General features: G+C 32.9%; 1 protein-coding gene across 9 annotated transcripts in view; it reads right to left on the reverse strand.

The window, feature by feature from the left end:
* The window catches only part of HLTF (helicase like transcription factor), a 47,437-nt gene that overhangs the window by 15,529 nt on the left and 10,873 nt on the right, over positions 1–21,035 (reverse strand). For 4 of the 9 annotated variants that reach the window (XM_081063885.1, XM_081063884.1, XM_081063891.1 and 1 more), the window contains 14 exons: positions 20,604–20,737; positions 19,942–20,039; positions 18,575–18,649; positions 18,200–18,391; positions 15,805–15,900; positions 13,246–13,321; positions 11,854–11,950; positions 10,170–10,249; positions 10,039–10,083; positions 9,085–9,186; positions 6,963–7,060; positions 2,540–2,683; positions 1,535–1,673; positions 753–888 (listed from right to left, as the gene is read on the reverse strand). In XM_081063885.1, coding sequence (XP_080920011.1) covers positions 753–888; positions 1,535–1,673; positions 2,540–2,683; positions 6,963–7,060; positions 9,085–9,186; positions 10,039–10,083; positions 10,170–10,249; positions 11,854–11,950; positions 13,246–13,321; positions 15,805–15,900; positions 18,200–18,391; positions 18,575–18,649; positions 19,942–20,039; positions 20,604–20,737 — 1,512 coding nt within the window. The remainder of the gene's footprint in view (positions 1–752; positions 889–1,534; positions 1,674–2,539; positions 2,684–6,962; positions 7,061–9,084; positions 9,187–10,038; positions 10,084–10,169; positions 10,250–11,853; positions 11,951–13,245; positions 13,322–15,804; positions 15,901–18,199; positions 18,392–18,574; positions 18,650–19,941; positions 20,040–20,603; positions 20,738–21,035) is intronic. The other 5 variants (XM_081063888.1, XM_081063886.1, XM_081063892.1 and 2 more) reach the window with 2 other exon arrangements.

The following is a 21,035-nucleotide window of genomic DNA, read 5'->3' on the forward strand; positions in this document are numbered from 1 at the left end:
CTTCCCATTTTTGTTCTAATCACTAACCTGCTAATGAATCCCAAGCCCTCTGTCTGAAAACCAATACTCTAGACAAAAAACTTAAACTACATTAGACTAATACCTTGCAAAACAGCAATCACCAAGTTAAATTTTATTTATGTTCTCAACTTCTGTCTCCATCAGAAACAACTTTCTCTTACAAAGTTCTTACTGATGCCACACTGTACATCATTCCGTCATTCAATTACCACTATATAAGCTATACAAGGTAATTTATGAAACTTCAGTGCATAATGGACCCTCAGAACATACAACGTTTTCCTGTCACTGCCTAAGTTATTAATGGTGGTTTCGGGGGTAAGAGCTATACAGGAAGACCATAAAGTTCTGCCTTTCCTTTTATTTTGACCAAAATCATGGGAAAGGAGGGTTTGTGTTTTAGGGATAGTTAGAAATTTTTGTCTCCCCAAACTAGGTTCTGAGAGTCAAAGGCATGAAGCTGTATACACTTTCTGTAGAGGAAAGCCAACAGTCTAGTTAAACAATCATGTTTCCCCGAAAATAAGACCTAACCGGAAAATAAGCCCTAGCATGATTTTTCAGGATAACATTCCCTGAACATAAACCCTAATGCGTCTTTTGGAGCAAACCTTAATATAAGACCTGGTCTTATTTTTGGGGAAACAGAGTAGTAACAAAAGCGGCAACTCTTTCAAGCTGCTAACAGTTATCTGTAGCTACTGTTAATCAGTCATCATGAAATTGCTTACCTAAGTCCTCCTTCATCTCCCATTGTGACAGGACGCTGTATTGTTCTATGCCACCACTCTCGATCAATAAATGGTTTAAGTTTTAAAAAGGAAAGAAGAGACCACAAGTCCTTTAAAGAATTCTGGATTGGAGTACCTAAAAGTAACAGGAAATTGTTACAAGTCTATAACTAGAATATCCACCCAGGTGGCCATCTGGCCCAAGCAGAAGAGACAACAGTTGAAAATGGGCACTCAGTACCAGACCTACTCATTCACTGTCCAGCTGTGACTATAATCCCTTGTTAAACATATACATAACCTCAAAACACACTCGTGTTCTAATTTTTAGCTCTCATTTGTCATACTGACAAAGAAAAAGACCACAAACCCAGCAAATTCAACTTTCTCCTTATCAAGAACATTTGATTTTTAAATCAGCAGCATTACCAAGAAGGAAAAAAACTGATTTGAGTTTATATTCTCTTCCCATCCTCTAAGTAAAAAGAAAATAGGCTCCAAGATAGGAAGTAAATAAATATTCTGATTGGAGGATTAAAGTGTCTAATGAATCACTGAGGTTCAAGAAGAATTCTAGTGGTTGTCCCATAAATTACCTGTAATTCAAATGTTGCCATATCGTGGGCAATTATGAACAAGTCAAAATATTTTTAAATAACTTCTATAACTAACTTTTTGGAACAGACTTTATACACACTTGAAGTTTACAAAGTTACCTCACTAACTTACTTAATGATACATGTCTCAGAATTATTTTTTTTAAAGTATGATGCTATCATTACCTGTTAATACCCATCTTCTTTCTGCTTCTAAATCAAGTACAGCTTTCGTCTGCTGAGCATTTGGATTTCGGATGGCATGTCCTTCATCCAGGATCACTCTTAGCCACCTTAGGCTATGTAATGGACTATCACCTTTTGTCTGAATAAACGTTTCATAGGAATTAAAAACATAGGAAAGTAAAACAGTACTTTACGTAATTTGACAACTAACATGAGTTGTTATTCTCAATATCAACTTACTATGTGGTAAGCATGGCTTTAAGCATTCCATACATTACATTATTGAACGTTCACAAGCGTGTCAAGCATTCTTACTCTTATTCTACAGATAAGAAAGCTGAAGTACCAACGTGTGAAATACGTTGCTCAAAGTACCACAGCTAGGAAGTGGCAGAGTGAGCATTTAAACCCGGGTAGTTAGTTCTCTGCTGCGACCTTGGGTTAATACACTGAGGTACTCTGCCTCAGACTGAAACATAATGATAATATAAAAATTGTCAATTATAAGGATTATTTGAATATAACATAAATACTTTCTTTTATGTAAAAGTTAACATTCTTTTCAGAAGACTGGAATTTTGACAATAAGGTATTTTGAAAAAAATTTTAACTTAACTGGAATTACAGGCAAACAACAGTCAGACTTCTAAATGACTTGGGAAACTCATGAATTTCAGCTACAAAAAAGCTTACTTTTAAACTGAGACAATCAATCAAATCATTGTGACAAAATACAATACTCTAGAATAATGAAACAGCAGAACTCATTTACAAATTGTTACATACTTAGTTAAAACTCAAATTTAAAATTTTAACTTCAAGTATTCTAAATGAAAAGTATTCTTCAATTATTATCTAGAAAGTCAAACTTTTTTTGCAAAATATTAAAACACAATTTAGAAAGAAAAAAGTATAAAGCCTGAATGAATGTTAGAACAGTTAGGAAACCTGAAGCATATTTCTTAAATTCAATTTCTGAAAATCTCTAAGTATTAACATACTTACTCCATAGTCATGAGTTAAAATATTGTATGTGGTCAAAACAATATCCTGTTTGGAAAGCAAGGCCGGGTCTCTAATACGATCGGGACCATAATAAACATAAAAATTCAAGTGCACGTCTGATTTTATATGTTGTCCAAACTGGTCCTAAAAGAAAATTAGACGTATTTTGAATAATAAGCAGGTTAGTGTCAGGTTTCCTATGTGTATAAAAAAAGTACCATCCTTGTAGTGGTGTCACAAATCACTCTACCAAAATTATATAAATTCAAGTTTCCTACAATTTACTAAAATAGCAACAATGATAATAATACTAATTATTCTTTTATTGTCAGGAAAGCTGTCATATATGCAATAATGATATATTATATAGACTTTGCCTGGCCCTACAAATGAGCAGCCACTTCATTTTTAGGAGGAAAAAAACAAACCAAGCTTCTTTAAAACTATAATTAGTTTTTCAAAATTTAGTAGTTTAACACAAAGAATCTTTAATGCTTCCCATTAGTAGACTTAATAATATCAAAATTAAACAGTAAAACAAGAGCAACCAATATTCCCAAGGATGTAGGCAAAGATTCAAGCACAGTATCCACTTTCATTCATTATAGGCCTACTATGTGCCAGGTACTAACCAGAAGGGTGGTGTAGCTAAAAAGAAAAATAAGAGCTGGTGCCTGCCCTCCCTGAGGACATGATCAGTTTTTAAAATTTGAGTTTTGGTTGTGGTTTTTTTTAAATCATGAAAACAATATTATGTGGGAGATTCTGAGCAAAAATAAAATAAGTAGATTAAAGACAGAAGAAGACATCAGACATCAGGGAGAGACAGCTGAGAAATCATTAGGCGAGAGACGATGAAGCCCTAAACCAAAACGGCATAAGAACAAAATGGAAAGAACAGGTGTGACAGGAAGACACTAAGGTGGGACTTGAGGATTAATTGAATATGGGATGTCTTCATAAAGAAGACGACAAAGAAGCCACTTAAAATGACCATCTCAAAGAACTGTGTGATAAAGATAGAGGAAAGTTTATAAAAAAGAAAGGGAAAGCAGATATAAAGATGAGAAAGAGATAATGAGTATTATTATGTTAGACATTTAAAGTTTTTGGTCACTACAGAATATCTGACTAGAGAAGTGTACTAGGAAAATTTAAATATTGGTCTATAATGCAAATGTAGATATGAATTTTAAAGTTACCAGCAGACAGCACATGAAGCTACAGAAGTATGATTTTCCAAGAAGAACATGTATAATGAGAAACAGAGCCTGCAGAATACTGATATTTAAAGAGCAGGCCTATGCTTCTATTGAAAGATATGACATGATGCTTGGGATATGATTTAAAATATTCCAGCAAAATAAAAAGTTTAAAAAGCAAATTTTGAAATTCTTAAATCTTGATGAGTAAATGAAAATCTCATTAAAACTTTACATATTACTTAAAAAAAAATACCACACTTTAAGGGGAACAAAGAGACTGACTAAATAGAAACCATGGGAGAAAAACAGGTATGGAGAGAAACAGTGATCAAAAAACAGACAGCAAACAAAATTTTGGGAGAGGCCAAAGAATAGCAGAGTTTCAAGAAGAAATAGAAGATCAAAATTTAAATTTTTAATTTATGTCCATTTCCTCTCCTTACAAGGTTTAAAGATGGCTTACAAAATAAGATATAACAAAAAAGTAATAAACAGGAAACAAAGTCAGGGCAGAGGAAAAGAAAACAAGAACTCATCAAGGCAACAGAGGTCACGGAAGGCCTTACCTAGAGTTTCTGTGGAGGGTGGGAGCAAACACCGGGCTACTGTGGGCTTGACAAGAGAACGACACCTGAAACAGTGAAGGCAAAAGGAAAGAGAAAAGAGGATAAAACATGGAAAGGTAAAGGGGAAAATGTAGAAAATTTTATCAAGAAATCTGGTGGAAAGGGAAAGAAGAATGAATCCAGGTATGAGAAAACTGAATCAATGGGATTGCCTTGAAAAGGAATAAAGCATATTTGTGGAAGGTTTAGATTTTAAATAGAGGAAAATTAACTGTTCTGGAGAAAGAGTTTCTATTGAGTTCTAAGGAGAAACTACTGAGTTTCTAGTTACTTTGCTAGGTTATGTGTCTATGTGCATGTGTGTGTGAATGAAACAGATATTATTTCATTTTCCATGGGGAAGATAAATAACTTATCTAAATAACCGGAAAAAGAAAATAGTGGAAGTGGAATTGGTAGCTGACTCCTTTAACTGTATTCTTACCCATGTCTGAAGACAAGGAAGTGACAAGAAGGTAGCGCTAGCCTGCTCATTAGGGTGCTAGGTCATTTACTCAGGGGCCAGGAAGCGAGTAGCTTGTTGAGAGATTGCAGAATTCTCATTCTTGACCGGGGATCCCTACATACCCAACCATCCCTTGGCCCTTTAAAAACCAGTTTTCCCACAACCTCAATTAAGCAAGATTTTGCCAACGTTTCCTTTTTGAAATTTGGATTACCAAAACTTCTGTAGTTTTCCAAATATAAAATTATAATAAAATACTAAGTTCCCATTTTAAAAATACATATTCACACCCCACGTTCTTAAAGAATCAGTTCTATAGTTTATTCCTCCATTAACACTTGTAAACTTCACCCTGAAATTGCCATTCAAGTACCCGTGTACTGCCCTTCCCGTGATGGACCACATATCAAAAGAAAAAGCATAGTTTTGTTGGAATTTAAAAAAAGAGCTAGAGAAAACTAAAACTCATTCTGGTCCTAAGAGGAAAAATGGCACACTAATCAAGAGAAGGTATAATATTTTAAAAAATAAATACACCAAAAACTTATAATAAAAAAATAAAAAGTCAAAGAAGGGGAGACTACATAAAAGTCAAAAAGAAATCACAGAGGCCACAGAATTTGACAATTAGACAGTTAACTACTTTTTATAGTTATTTGTATCTTTTCCCATGCACTTTAGAAAACTAGTGGCAGAAACCAGATTACAATGAGTTAAGTAGCTAGTAAGTAAAAGCACAATGTGGAAATTAAACTCCAAGAGGTAGGACACTGAACCAAAACAACTGAGTAGCAACTTGAAGGTGAGCCAATCAAGAGAAAGTATTTAAGAATGAGAAAGATCTGAGTATGTTTCATGAAAGAGCCAGTGGGGCGAGACAATAACCAGGCAAGGGGAAAAGGAACAGATAAAATGCAAAGGCTGGGGACAGCCCGGTGGCTCTGAGGGCTGCCAGTTCAATCCCCAGATGGGCCAGTGGGCTCTCAACCACAAGGCTGCCAGTTCAACTCCTTGAGTCCCGCAAGCGATAGTGGGCTCCGCGCCCTGCAACTAACAACAGCAACTGGACCTGGAGCTGAGCTGCGCCCTCCACAACTAAGGCTGAAAGGACAACAACTTGAAGCTGAACGGCACCCTCCACAACTAAGATTGAAAGGACAACAACTTGACTTGGAAAAATGTCCTGGAAGTACACACTGTTCCCCAATAAAGTCCTGTTTCCCTTCCCCAATAAAAATCTTTAAAAAAAAATGCAAAGGCTGGAAAAGGTGGCACGCAATGTGTAGACTAAGGTATTGGTCTCACAAAGAGTGGGACCTCTTCCACCTCTAAGATTAGAGGAGGAAAGGCTAGAAGAGAGGCAGATAAGCTTGAAGGTGACAAGAATGGAAATTCACATCCAGTGGTCTTTATGTTCACAGTGCTTCTGATAGAGTCATTATTTCATTATATAATGCAGCTTGAAGCTCAAATTGGAAAGGAAACGGCACCAAGCTGCTTCTTACACACATAACACATAAAAAGGTTCCATTCCAATGTTATGTTTTTAGAACAGAAAAGCAACCTAGAAGGAGAAATAAAAACACATTTTTTGTGTGTGTGGGTAGGCTCTAGAGTCAGAATGATAGAGACTTAGCTCCATCATTTATTAGCCAACGACCTTAAGTAAATTACTTAATTTCTCTGTGTTTCTATTTGGTCACCTGGAAAGTGAGAATAACAGTTGTCAAGATGAAATGAGAAAATGTATGAAAAGAGCTTAAGGGGAAACTGAGCACATAGGAGCTCAGTAAATGTTACAAGCTGTTATAAAAACAAATTATTGTTAATGGTGTTCTCAGAAGAGGTTTCAACAGCTCATAAATATGGCAGTCTCACATTACACACATTTCCTACTTTGGTGTACAGAAATTATAGAAGCAGATCTTATAGCAACTGATGATTTTTCTTTCTCTACTATAAATGTTAAAAAATTACTTGATTTTTTAACAAATATAACCCCAATTCACCTAACAATTATTTGAACTTAGACATAAAGTGCTGACCAAGCATATTTTTCTCAATGAATGACGTTTTAACAGAATATTTTTTATCGTATAAGACCAATATAAATTATTCGACATTTTTAAAAGGCTGTGAAGACTTACAATCCAGTTGCTTAACACGGAAAGTGGACAGATGATCAGTGTTGTTCTAGATCTCTCTTCCACAGCAGTTTTCTTTGAACCCTCCACTGCAGATGCTCCTGAAAGATGGAGAGGTAACACAGACTTTAGGTGTTTTTTTCTCAAATATGTACGAAGTGAATAAAGAGATGACAATAATGTGCCTCTATGAACAGGGAACTCAGAATTAAAATGAAGCACATGGACTTGTTTCCAGCTATGGTGAGTACCAGGAACAAGACTTACCTTGCCACTTTGAACAGCTAAATATCAAGACAGTGACTATTTATGCAAGACGAAGAGGACTGTGATTGAGGGGGGTACAGGAGGAAGTTTAGAATACCTCCCAATATTAAGTTATTCATAGTTACTCATTAAGGTGAACACTAATGTATGCAGTTTTCTGAATCTGTCTTAGAGTTGACGTGGTAGCCAGACAGGCCAGCTGAGATGGCCCCTGTGATAATGACCCACTTCCTGACTGTACTTCCTGTGCAGTCCCATCCCGCACTCTACTCGGGTTAGTCTGTGTGACTAACAGGCTATGTCAGAAGTGACCCCATGGCACTTCGGAGATTAACTTATAAAAGATGCCGCTTCTCGCCCTGAAATGTTCTCTCTCTCTCTCTCCCCTCCCCCACCCCCCATCACTCCCTCTGGGGGCAGCCCTGTGTTGTGAGGGCACTCAGGCAGGCTATGGAAGGACACCCTCCTCCTTTTATATGAAGAATAAGAGAGTAGCTCACTGTTCCTTTGTTTTACATTTCTCCAATGATTGAATCTGCATATATTTTCCTATGTTTATTGGTTAGTTGGGTTTTCTTTCCACAGATTGTACATTTATATTCTTAGTAGTTATTGTATTGGATTATCCTTTTCTAATTGATTTGTAGAGTATTCTTTACACACTCTAGATATTAATCTTTGTAAGTTATACTTATCACAAATATCTTCTTAGCCTTATCATTTTTCACTGCTTATAGTGCCTTCTGGTGCATGGAAATTTTAAACCCAGTAAACTGTAATTAATCTTTTCCTTACAATTTTGTGTATCTTATTTAAGAAATCACTATTTACCCCAAGATATGGCTTCTGTCTCCCCTCTCTGACTTTTGTTTCTATTGTGTTGCTCTTCCAGAAACATGTTTATTTTGGTTTTATTTTGGTTTTATCACAGCTGTGATTTTCTTAACTTTCTCTCTTGTATTACAGTCATGTGTCTACAACAGAGACTTTTTGTGTGAACTTAACTCTATCTCAATTCAAATTCTATCTTAATTCTATCTCAACTGAAAGTTCAACATTTCTTGAAATTTCTTAAATTAGGATGAAGAGTAATCTAGGATGACGAGAAATGCCATATTTTCCATTCTTAATTGTTTGATTTTTAGACCAACAAAAGGTAGCTCTTTTTCATCACTGTGTTAGCTCAAATATCACCTTCTTAAACAGGCTCCTTCAGTCAATCTTTATTTCACTATCCTTATTTTCTTCACAGCACTTGTCTATAATCATTTACTTATTTGATGTTTCCCCATCATTAGGCATAAGCTCCATGAAAGCACACTTTTGTCTGCTGCATCCCCAACACGTAAAATACAGGAGACTCAGGTACAGAGATATAACTTGTCCCAAATTTCAACTCTAGTTCAATCTCTTTCCATTTCAAATATTTAGACTCCTAGGCAGTATAGTTTCCCTATCAATTACAAAATACAAAATTATAAAAATAATAAAGATCACTAACATTCTTAAGTGAAAAGCAAATTCTACTCATACCAAGAAGTAAATCTTAATTATAATTTAAATTAACTCATATTAAGTTTTAAAGCAGGCATAAACCATTCACTAGAAATATCCCTGCTGCTCAGATGAATAAGGGACGACCTCCTCCTCCCACTGATTTTTGACCTAAATAAAATAGTAAAACAGGAAAAGGTACTGGAAGGAAAACACACCAAACATTTTTTTAAATAATAGGATTATGTATTTTTTCTTTTCTCCACTTTCTAAACTTATGATATAGTTTTATAATTTTTGTCATTAAAAATTTTTTCACTGAAAAACAAAACACAAAAGCTAAAAAACCAGCAGATTTACTGACCTTTTTTCAACATTTTCTTCTTTGTTACAGGAGTAGATGAGGTAAGTGCACATGCAAATTCTGCATCTTCTTTAACCCTAGAAGATCCTGCTGAAGTAAAAACTACAGAATCATTAAGCTATTTGAAAACCAATTCTCTCCTGTGTTTAGGTACAAGTACTTTCTGAGGATAGGAAATAGAATACCACTTCCACACTCTATCTTAAGAGCTTATATTATTTTAAAAGAATAAAATAATATCTGGTAACCAAACTTGCCTCTCTGACGCTAAGCATCTTTTTAGTTCAGAGAAGGAATGTAGCCATTTGTGATAAACTTTTGCTTGTCCTGAGGAAGAGATGTGAAAGTAGAAGCAGCCATATGCAAAGTGATTTGGCTCTCAGGTGGAAGGAGAATTTTTTCAAGGAAACAGGAGTTTGACTTCTGATTAGGATGCCAAATTTTCAGATCAGTCAGTGGTGATCAGTTATTTTTCCAAATGCAATACAATTTCTCAACTAATTAGGAATACAATATGATCTGACTTAGAGGAAAAAAAAATAAAGTATGTTTTAAAGAGAAAGTCAAAGGAAAGATACTCACTGATTATTTTTACATTTGTATGATATTATGAACTAACAATATTTCCAAGAACACATTCCCACTCTACTTTTGAAATTACAATTTATCTATACATAAATAAGGTTCTGTTGAAATCATTTTTTAAGTAGAAAATCACCTTGTTTTGTTTAAAGTTGATTTAAATATTTTCTCTTAGATTTTAATTTGAAACTATTGTTTCAATTTGCTTCACTGGTTTAACATCCTTGGTAAGCTCCATGAATAGTTCAAATATAAACAGCAGTCAAGTTTAAGACCTATTACTAAAGAATTCCAGCTGGAGAGATACAAATCAGCGGGGTTTTATTTTAGTAATTAAGTGTAAATTACAGATATTGAGATGTGTATACATACCTTTTTCTCTTCTTTTAGTCTCTGATTGTAAATTTTTCAGTTTGCCTACAAACACCACCAAATATAAAAATGGTCACACAAGGAAATTAGAATATAGGGCACAGTATCAAATCAAATCCATTTCATATTACCTTTCATTTTCTGTGGCAATTCACTTGTTTCAATTTCTTCTGAATCGCTGCTTTCAGTGTACTGGACAGCAGTTTTTCTTCTAAAATTAAGTACATGCAAATCTTTTATTAACACAAAACAAAACGGGATATAAAAACCTATGTCTAATAAATGCAACACAAATGCTTTTGTCTTGTCCCTGCTGTTTAAAAAAAAACACTCAAGGGAAACTTATTATTTGACAAATGAAAGTCAAATTTGCAAAAAGCCTTTTGCTTTCACAACCAGATGCATTTACTATAAAAAATAAAGTACCACTACCACTATTATTGAAATAAATCCGGAAAAGTAAACCATTCTAAAATAGTAACCATTTCAGTACTGAGTTCAATTCAATTCAAATACTTTACAAAAAACTAGGACAAATAAAATGACTCTTATCAAAGAAAACACTTTCAATATAATGAAATAAGCAGCTAAGAGGCAAAAATATAATTCTTTCACAATGAAAACTTTTTTTTTTTTGATGTAAACTTTTGTGTGGAAACACTACAGTACAGTGGTTAAGTGCCTAAGAGCAATGGCCTCAGGAGTCAGACGGCACAGATTCAAATCTCCATTCTGCCACTTATTTGCTATGTGGCTTTAGGCAATATAACTAATATTCTCCTATGCACTGGTTTCCTCATTTAGAAAATAGGAACAAAGATACAATCCACCTCATAGGATATAATGTTAGTACACACAACCCCCCTAAAACAGTGCCTGTTGCACAGTAAGCGTATATGTATTAGATGTAATATGTAATATGTGTTGGTTGTGGTTTGTAGTTTTTCCCGTGCCCTCATTATTATTTCCATGTCCCTGAATTTGATCTGGTCCACCTAATAGTGCTCTGTTAACCAGTCTCACGGTCAATTCAGACTTGTAAGATTTGAGATTTAGCTAGAAGGAGACTGATGAATCCTGGTTTTGAGCTCAGTTCAAACGAGTTTAAATGATAGAGAACAATTAATAGAGCCCCAGTTTTGAGATCTGTTGGTGGAAGAGCTAACAGAATCTCAGATTTGAGGTTATGCAAGCAGATACTGATGGTGGACAATACAACAAAAGCCAAGTATTTAGATCTACTTCAGAGGGTGAATGAAATTTATAAAGTTAACAGATTCATGTTGAGATCAGAGGGTCATTATATGTTTTATTCCAATATTCCTTCTAGTCTACATTAACATAATACTCTCCATAAATAACTTTATTGTATCTTATTGCTACTAAAGGCAAAGTGAGAAAGAACTGAGATGAGACTGCTTTTGTCAAGCCATCCAATAAATGTTAATTTTCATCTCCTCAAATGCATAAAGAAAACTCTTCTAAAATCTCAACAAAAACAAAAATCGCAGAAGCTAAATCTTAGCTTCTGTGTTAAAGAAATAGGAAAAAAGTGATAGAAAGACAAGTGATCATTAAAAAATACTGATTCACTTCTTTTATAGATTAATATTACTTTTCTTCACCTACAAAAGAACAGCCTATATGCCTAAGTCAAGGTGATTTTGTGAGTTTCAAATTAAAGAGTATATTTGAAAGAACTATGTACTATTAACTAAGATATAATGGTCATATCTCTCTCCCATATATTAAAAAAACAGAAAAATTTTAAATGAACATATTACATATAATCAAACAATATGTAATAGAGCTTACCTTTTGGAGCGTGAGCTAGACAATTCCAACTTGGGATATTTATTCTTTCCCTTGATATCTGAAATACTGGGTTCTCCACTATATTTAGATCCTTCCACTTCAAGGAAAAGGACAAATATACAGGACATTAGTAAATTGTCTTAGATTAGCAATATCCTTCTTAAAACCTTAGTTTTCCAACTCAATACTTCAAGTCTCTTATTATCTTCACTCCTGTTCTTTCAGTCCATCAGACAGCTAGCTACTCTATTTCCTAATCTAGCATTTCCTCACTAAAAAGTACCTTCAGTTTTTTTGTACCCAGTCTTTCTCCTGTAATCATCCAGCCAATCCCCACACTGTACCAAGGCAACTGGGAAAAACTGAACAATAAATAGGTGATATTATAAATTTACATTTTCCAGTCTCAGCTGTCACCTTGTGTCACTTAGCAACTCTTTTATGTATCATACAGCCTCCCTACCCACTCACTAGAAGGATCTATACTACACTGGATCCTTTGCATACATTCTTAACTCCTTTTACTCCCAGCAGACCTGCCTCACTTTACAAAGAAAATCATGTGTCATATATAAACTCCCAATTTCTTTACCTTTTTTTTCCCTCAATTATCTATATTTTCCTTCAACCATACTTTGTTTCCTTCTAATGCTAACTCATCTATCTATTCTCTTGATCTCATTTCCTTCCACAGGCCTACAAATTATTCTCATTGTATCCAAAATCTGGTCCCATCTATGGATTTCTTTCTTCACCTCCCCCCCAAAAAAAAAGAAAAGAAAGAAAAACAACCCTACACAAATCAAACAGACAAAAAGAAAAATAAAAGCCTTCAACCTCAATTTTGTATCCCTCTTCAACTATTTTTCTATTTCTCTCCTATCTCAAATATACCAAAATACATAATAGCAAGGTTGTTATTCCCAATTCTTTACCTACTATTACCTTATATTCAGTCTTGTTCTGCTCTAACCAATCTTCAGAAATGAATCTAGCCCTATAACTCCTAAATTCAGAGATCTCTTTATTTCTCCTGACTTCAGAATTTGGTTCTAACCTATCTTCTATCTTTACTATCTGCTGTTATCCATGCACATCACATTATAAATACCATAAAGTACTGAGTTCCCAGAACAAAATATGTTTTGTTTTGTTTGCTTTTTTACTGCCCTTTCATGGGATATTTTTTTCAACCAAAAAGGCTTTTCTCAGCTTCTCTACCATTCAATTCCATCATCACCTCCGTGATGAAATTTTTCCTATCAGTCCTCATGAAATTCTTTAGAAAAAGAGACCTATAGCTTTGTATAGTACAAAGTTAGAGCTGGAATTACGTAATTAAATTGTAAAATCTAAATAAAATATGAGGTCATGTTCAAAATTAAAGTTTACCTTTGATTAGTCCACCTGTCTTTGCACTGGTACTGTTTCCTCCAAGTTTCAAAGATTCATTGTTAACATTACATTCCTAGAGGAAAAGGACATATATTTTACATAGTACTGTCGTCAGTTTTAAATAAAATGAAAATGCAACCTATTTTATATTGCTTATTTTACGTAATAAAGACTTTAAATTGCTACTCCATTCTGAAGCAAAGGAGGAAAATGCATTAGGTGAAAAGGAAAAATATACAAATTAAGATTTTTTTTTCCATACATATCTCACAAAAGAAAACTAGTTGGTCTTTACCCTTCAAAAGGAATACAAAAAGCAAACCTGTTACAAATGGCATATTAGTTACTGTGAGAAACACTCATGAAATGGGATGTACCTTAGCATGAAAAGGAATTCTCAGACTAATAAACTTTTAATGAGGCTGGCATTTCCATCCTTTTCCTCTCCTTTTTTACTCTATCGAAGATTTTCCAATCTACCTGACTTTCTTTTTCCCTTCATGTGTACCCTTTTGTTTCAAAATGCATCAATGTATACATGAGTACAGAAAGTTCTATAGAAGTAAAACTTTATATTTCTTTATGAAAATATTTTTAACTTATACTGGTAGGGAAGGGCTCCTCCAATCTTATTTCTAACTCTTGACTTAAATCTGTAGGTAGAAGTGACAAAACTGGGTTTAAATTAATTCTTTCAGTTTAAAAAGAAAGGTAGTGATGCCGTTATATCGTAAATCAAAACCTCATTCAGTGTGGCGGTCAGGATTGAAGGTCAGAAGTTTAAGTTTTGCTGAGAATTAGGGCTAATAAAGGATATCTGATTTTAGTTTTAAAAAATATAATTTTAAAACACTTATAAAAATCTCATTATTTTATTAAAAATGTGATTGAAAGAAGACCCATCCCCTTCTAATGGTATGAGAAAAAACAAATTTTAAAAATCCAAAATATAACATTTTTTTACATATGTATTGAATCTAGAAGAGTTATTTTAGATAATTTTTTAAAGCATTAGCTCCAAGAAAGTAATGTAAAAAATGTTGTTCAATCTTCTTCCGTAATTAGCACAGCTATTTATATTAAACAGTATGCAAAAAATAATCTAAAATTTTATCCAATAAAGTATGTCCTCTACATTATTATTTTTATATTAAATAATTTTGTTTAGCAAACTCTTTAGAATTCAAAAATAAACTTTCTATCAACATTAAACCTATCAAATCATACTACACTCCAATGTAACGGAATTTAAATCAATATTTTACTTTGAAAGCTTGGAATATCTAAATCTATTTGAAATAGTAGAATTTTTGTTGCAACAAATTCTAAGCTGGAAATCACATTTCCAGCCTCAATTTCACCTAATGTAGCAAACTAAGTATCCTAAAATATTACAACTGCACAACACGTTAAATGCATGGCTAGTAATCTTGGGGGGAAAAGGGAAAGCCTTACCAATAATAGATAAGTATTAAATTGATAATTGACTCTGAAACTGTAAGTAGTCTTAGGTTCTATTCTTCAGTTTTAATAACCAAATGTTGAACAAAACAGGATGTAAAGCATTGGACTATTCACAGTAGGGAACTGAAACTCAGATGTTAATAACAGTTAAACTCCCAAAAAAGTAGAAAGAAGCAAATGCAACTAAGTATAGAAATAAAAAAGAATCTCAATTAGCACTGGTAGGAAAGTGACGTGCAGCCTCTTGAAATCTGAAAAATTAGAAGTATAGCAGAACAGAAAAGTCCAAAAAAAAAAGATTTTTGCACAGATTTTCTGCTTAGTTATTTCCTACTTTAAGTTCTTTGGATTTTCAGCTGAGAACGAAGAATATTGTTTCTCATTCTAATAACATCATTTTCCCATTAAAACTACTTCATTTTTAATTCTTAGAAACTGTATGCAAATATTAGGTGTATATATGCTATATATAAACATATATAAATTATCAACAAAAGTCACCTATATTCTCATTACGAGGACATAATTATCACTATTATCATTCTGGCACATACAGTGTGTATAACTACACTTAGACGTACATAAATACGTATTTATACAATGAGGACTCAAATGCTATATAGACATGTGCCTGTCCAGCTTTTAACAAAAAATATCATAAAAGTATTCTTCAAAAATAGGATTTTATAGTTTTGCATAATAGTAGTAGATTTTATAGCTATATTTAAATTTAACTGTTACCTTTCTGAGAGATGTTACTTTTCTGTATTTAAAATAATGCTGGGGGGAAAAAACTTGTAATTTTATCTTTGAAAAACATGCACTTCTGATAACTTCTTTAGGTAGTTTCTTTGAAATGGCATTACTGAGTCAAAGATTATAAACAATTTCAAGGCTCTTGATACATATTACCAAATTGCCCTCAAGAATGTGGTACCAACTTTCATTCTTATCAGCAACACATGAGAAAGGCCACTCATTACATTGCTGAAAACATTGGATATTATCAATTTTTTTCAATTACTTTTTAACGACAAAATTTAAAAGTTTAACACTAAGCCAGAGACTTCAGAGAAAACACTAACACTTTACCTTCTTCAGTTGATTTTTTTTAATTCTTTCAACGGGAAGAGGTTTGCCATCACGGAAATTGGTAAGAATTACTGCAATGGCTGTCAGAGTTTTGCCCTTTAAAATGTTTTAAAAAAACAAACTGGTTAAAGAAAACAATTTTAAAATCAAGTAAGCACATATCAAATAGCATTCAAAGCCACAGGAGTGTACTGATTACATATTAATGAGAAGTATTTCATTGAATTAAGTTAGGAAATAGTTTCCCACACTGTATTACTAGGATTTATTTACGCTTATAAAATAATGTAAGCACACCTGAGAAATGTCATTTTATTGAATGACTGTTGTTCTAAAATTTTATATTTAACCCTGAACTAATCACTTTTTCATGAAACTGCAACTTTTGCTTGCCATATAATTTAGAGATAATTAAAAATGATTAGGAATTCCAGTATGCACATGACAAAATCCTTTTATTCAATTTCATTTAAAGTTAACTCCAACACTTGAGTTATAACTTACCAATAAAGCATAAAGAACATGACACATCATGTGAATGTTTCTTAAATGAAAACATGCAATTTTTCATTAATTTCCATAGCTAAATGTGTAATTAGTAACAGAAATAAATCTCTGGCAAGTTTAAAGCAGTGTAAAGCAGCAGTTTTCATAGTGTAGTCCACAGGCCCCAGAGGGTCCCCAAGATGCTTTCAAGAGTATGTGCAGTCAAAACTGTTTTCATAATACTACTAAGACCTTATTTGTGTGAACAACTGTAGTTATGCCACAAAAGCCAGGGTGTGCAAAATTGCTAGTGCGTTAGCATGAAATAAAGCAGCTGGCACTACATTATAATAGTGGTCATTGTATTATTCTTAACTGCCATATACTCACAGTGAAAAAAATTTTTAAATGCCCATTTTACTTTAAAAATGTTAAGAATGTTCTTGATGAAGCAGTACACATTCATTTTATTAAATCTTGCCTCTTAAGTACACACCTTTCATATATTCTCTATAACAAGATGGGAAGTACACATAAAATACTTCTGTTACATACCAAAATATAGGGTTATGTAGAGAAGTACCACTGGTGAGACTGAGTTGCAAGCCCAACTAGCCACCACGCATCACCACGCGTCATCACTGTTTCATGCATCACCATGTTTACTTGAAAGAATGACCAACAACTACGTAGTTATTCATGACTGAGTGGCAGAAAGCAAAGTGAGGCTATCGTTTTCAAGGGAAGCAATTGACAGTGCTTGTTATTAATGACAAAATTTGAGCTTTCAGGCAAAAATCAGAATGTTGAAAAACTTATATCCAACACTATGAGCATAGCAGCTTCCCAAAATGTAACTGCTTAATAAATCAGCAGTATTATCAATGAATGTAAAGTTTTGGTATTGTATAATGAAAAGTTTCAACTTTGACAGATCAGTGTAACGTGGTGAATCAATATTTTCCAAAAGGATAATGCCTGATGTTATAAAATCATGTATAAGTAAAGTACCATTCAATGTACAAATTACACCAATGGATTTTAATGGAACAGAGTATATAAAATTCAGATATGATTTTTAAGTTCCACAGTTTAACTACTAATCTTTAATAAACTAACACTTGTTGAATTTCATTATTATATCAAAGACGAGCATCCATGGTCATCTAAAAAGGCTATTAAAATACTCCTCCCTTTTCCAACTACCCATGTATATAAGGATTAATTTTCCTTATATACTTCAAACAAAACACCATCACAACAGATTGAATGAAAATGCAGATATGAGAATTCAGAGATCATCTATTAGGCCAGACACTGATGAGATTTGCAAAACTAAAACAATGTCGGTCTTTTCATCAAAATTGCTTTTGTTTTGGAGTACTTTTCATTTAAAAATATTCTATTTCTGTTAACAAGTAATACGTTAACTGTTGTTTTAAAATTAATATTTTAAATTTTTGTTTAACGTCTAATACTATAAATATTTGTAGGTATATTACCAGATATAACCCACAAAAGCAAAAGCTCTTTGGGATCCTCAATAATTTTTAAAATTATAAAGAGTTACTAAGACCAAAAAGTATAAAAACTGCTGGTGTAAGAAATCATAAATGTATATTCAACACTATGCATATCACAACATTTGTGAAAGGCTACAAAAAATTTGTGAAACACTTTTATTAATTATTACCATTAATTATTTTAATTGTACCTTCACCAAAAAACAAAAAAAACTTAACCACTATTTTAAGTGAAAAACCGTAGGAAAAACTGTGTTCCACATTGGAAGCGAAATCTAGTCCCAAACTAGCACCAACATATTCCTATCTCTATCTACTTCAAAATTACTTTCTATAAAATCATAACAAAATAAAATTTTATTAACTGAAGGAAAAAAAATAATTACCAAACCCATGTCATCAGCTAAAATTCCTCCATGGACATTTTCTGGTCGATCCTTCTCAGAAAAATTGGTTATTGTGTTATAGTATAAGTCACTTCGCTGTTCCCAGAACGGTGGAAGTTCTTTACTGTTTTCCCGTGAAACCATCCAAGCTAAAGCTTGTTTTTGATGTGGAAGCAATGGTGTTTCAATAGCCTATAAATAAAAGGAACGTCATAAATAGAAACACAATAAGCTCTTTCTTTCCCCCACACAGAATCTGGAAAACAGCTAATCTTGTGATTAAATAAAAAAAAGAAAGAAAGAAAAAAAAAATACCAATCAACAGCATATTTTTAAATTCCAAATAGTTTTAAATAGAAAATATTGGCTCAGTACCTCAGCTGGTTCCATTTCATGGGTTTTATCATCTTCTTTTAAATCTTCAAACAATTTGTCAAATTCTGTTTTAAGCTACAACAAACAGCAACAAGAAACATTATGAAACAAACCAATTAAAATAATAATTAAACTTAATTCAGGAAGTTCAAATATTTAATTAACTAAAAAGAATTGAATACCAAAAGATACATAAATGAATTCTTTAAGATAGTACACTGCTCATGGAAGGCAGAATGAGTAAATGCTTTAGGTGTAAAAGGTAACTGTGAACTGTGCTATAGTCTAAAGAATATAGAATGGAGTTGTAAATCCTGGGTTTAAGTCACAGCTCTGTTATAAACAAGCTGATATACAACTTTGGGCAATATACTTAACCTTTATGGCCCTGTATCTTATTCCTGTAAGATCAAAAGAATGAACTAGATTCAGAGGGTCTGTAAGGTTCCTTCTGCCACTGAAATTCTGTGATTCTATTATGTAGTTGTATTCAAAGCATTTTGGCAGATCCTACACCAGGTACATTTGACTTTTTTTCAGTCAACGACATTTTATTTATTATTACTGCAATACAGAACTTGCTGTGTGTTATAAAATGTTAGGATGATTTCAATCTTATGCTACTTTAATTATGATTCTTTAAATTGACCCAAATTTTATAGCAATATATATGTGTTATAATTCCTATTGTAAATTAGTACATGAATGCATAACAGTAGCACAGAAGAAATCAGGTCAAAGTTAGGAGACATAACCTGGAGTTTACCCACCGGACACAGGCTCAAACGCCTACAACAATAAGCAAGCAAAATACAATAACTACAATTACAATATAAAAAAGCTACTGATGGGTAAAGACAACAAAATTTTTGATGTAATTTGCAGGTTGATCTGTATTACTTTATTTTATATCATTTTTTTCACAAACTAACTCAGCATAACAGTATCCTGGATTACAAATTAGACAGAGTAAGAACTAAACTAATGCCAAAGTTTGGAATTAATTTTTTAGCACTGCATTTGCAAAGTTACTGTAAGCAGGAATAAGTTTCAAGCTTCAATTTTTAAAAAATATTTGGACATTCTAAAAATTTCAAATACAGAAACATCAAAACATTCTAAAAGAGCCCAGGCATATGCAGTAACGTATGTGTTTTAATGTATGTCTGAATGTGTATCCATGGGTATATTCTTTCACTACTTTTTACATCAATTATTACACTATATATTCTATTTACATGTTTAATAACTTAAAAACATATCTGAACCTAACTAATGCTAGCACATACATATTTATCTTATTCTTTTAAACATAAATCTTCAACACTTAAAATTCTCTTTTAGATTACAAAAAAAAAAGAGCATACCTGTTCAGTTGTCATCTGTACTGCAGCATGAACTGGCATACTATAGCTTGGCCCAGCTCTTCCAGAGCTCCAACCACTTTCCAAACTGAATCCTAAAGCTATAATTTACAAAATGAAAATGAAATCACCAAATGAAATAAACTATCTTTTAGTAAGTAAATTATAAAACTTGTAGAATAAGCTACATTAAAAATTCTCTTAATGTATTTAAGTTTTTGTAACCTAAATCCTAAGTCATTTCAAAAACACATTATTTAAATAATTCCACATCATTTGAACAAACTCTAGCCAAATAAACAAAAAATATTTTTTCATTCCTTATTGCAATTCTTATTGTCTATAATTGATCAAAGAGAATGTTTACAATCAGGGACTTTCAGATCCCTGATTCATTAGGGGAAATTCGGGGAGGGACTGACTACAGGACCTCCTTGTATATTTGTGTATTTGTGTGTGTGTGTATATGAATCTATAGTTGTTTAAAAATAGAGAAAAAACTCAATGGTTTTCTTAAAAAGACTCCAAAAAAAGTTATAACTTAAAGCCTTCAGCATAAATTAGTTTAGTCAACCAAACTCAAAGTATTACTTAAGAGAATAAATATTCATAATCCCTGCATTCTTACAATATCAAAATAATAGTAGGTTAAACCCTAAACTTACTTTTTTGTGCAGGACCCAATTTAAATCCATGTTTCTTCAACTGATCTAAAACTGCTTTTCTATTTTCTTCTTTTCCCCAAAGACTCATAAGCAGAGGCATGGTAAAGGCATTGTTTGCACCAAAAGGAACTACCCTATTGTATTTAAGAAGGAAAAAAAGTGGGAAATTAAAAGTGTCATTTTTTCCCTCCTATTAAGAATCTGACTATTAAATATTCTAAGTGTTGTATTCCAATTTTGCATGGACATAACAGGGAGGAACAAGTTGGGCAGACTAGAAAGACAGAAAAAGGACAAGGAATAGGAGCAACAACAATCAGAAGAAAATAGTCTGTTTTAGGAACAGAATGCCACAAAAAAACTGAGAAAATGGGATAAAGTAGTTTAAATACAAGGATAGCCTATAAATAGTAAGTTTAATTGAGAGGGTAA

This window comes from Rhinolophus hipposideros (genome assembly GCF_964194185.1).
Source record: "Rhinolophus hipposideros genome assembly, chromosome: 2".
Classification (NCBI taxonomy): Eukaryota; Metazoa; Chordata; class Mammalia; order Chiroptera; family Rhinolophidae; genus Rhinolophus; species Rhinolophus hipposideros.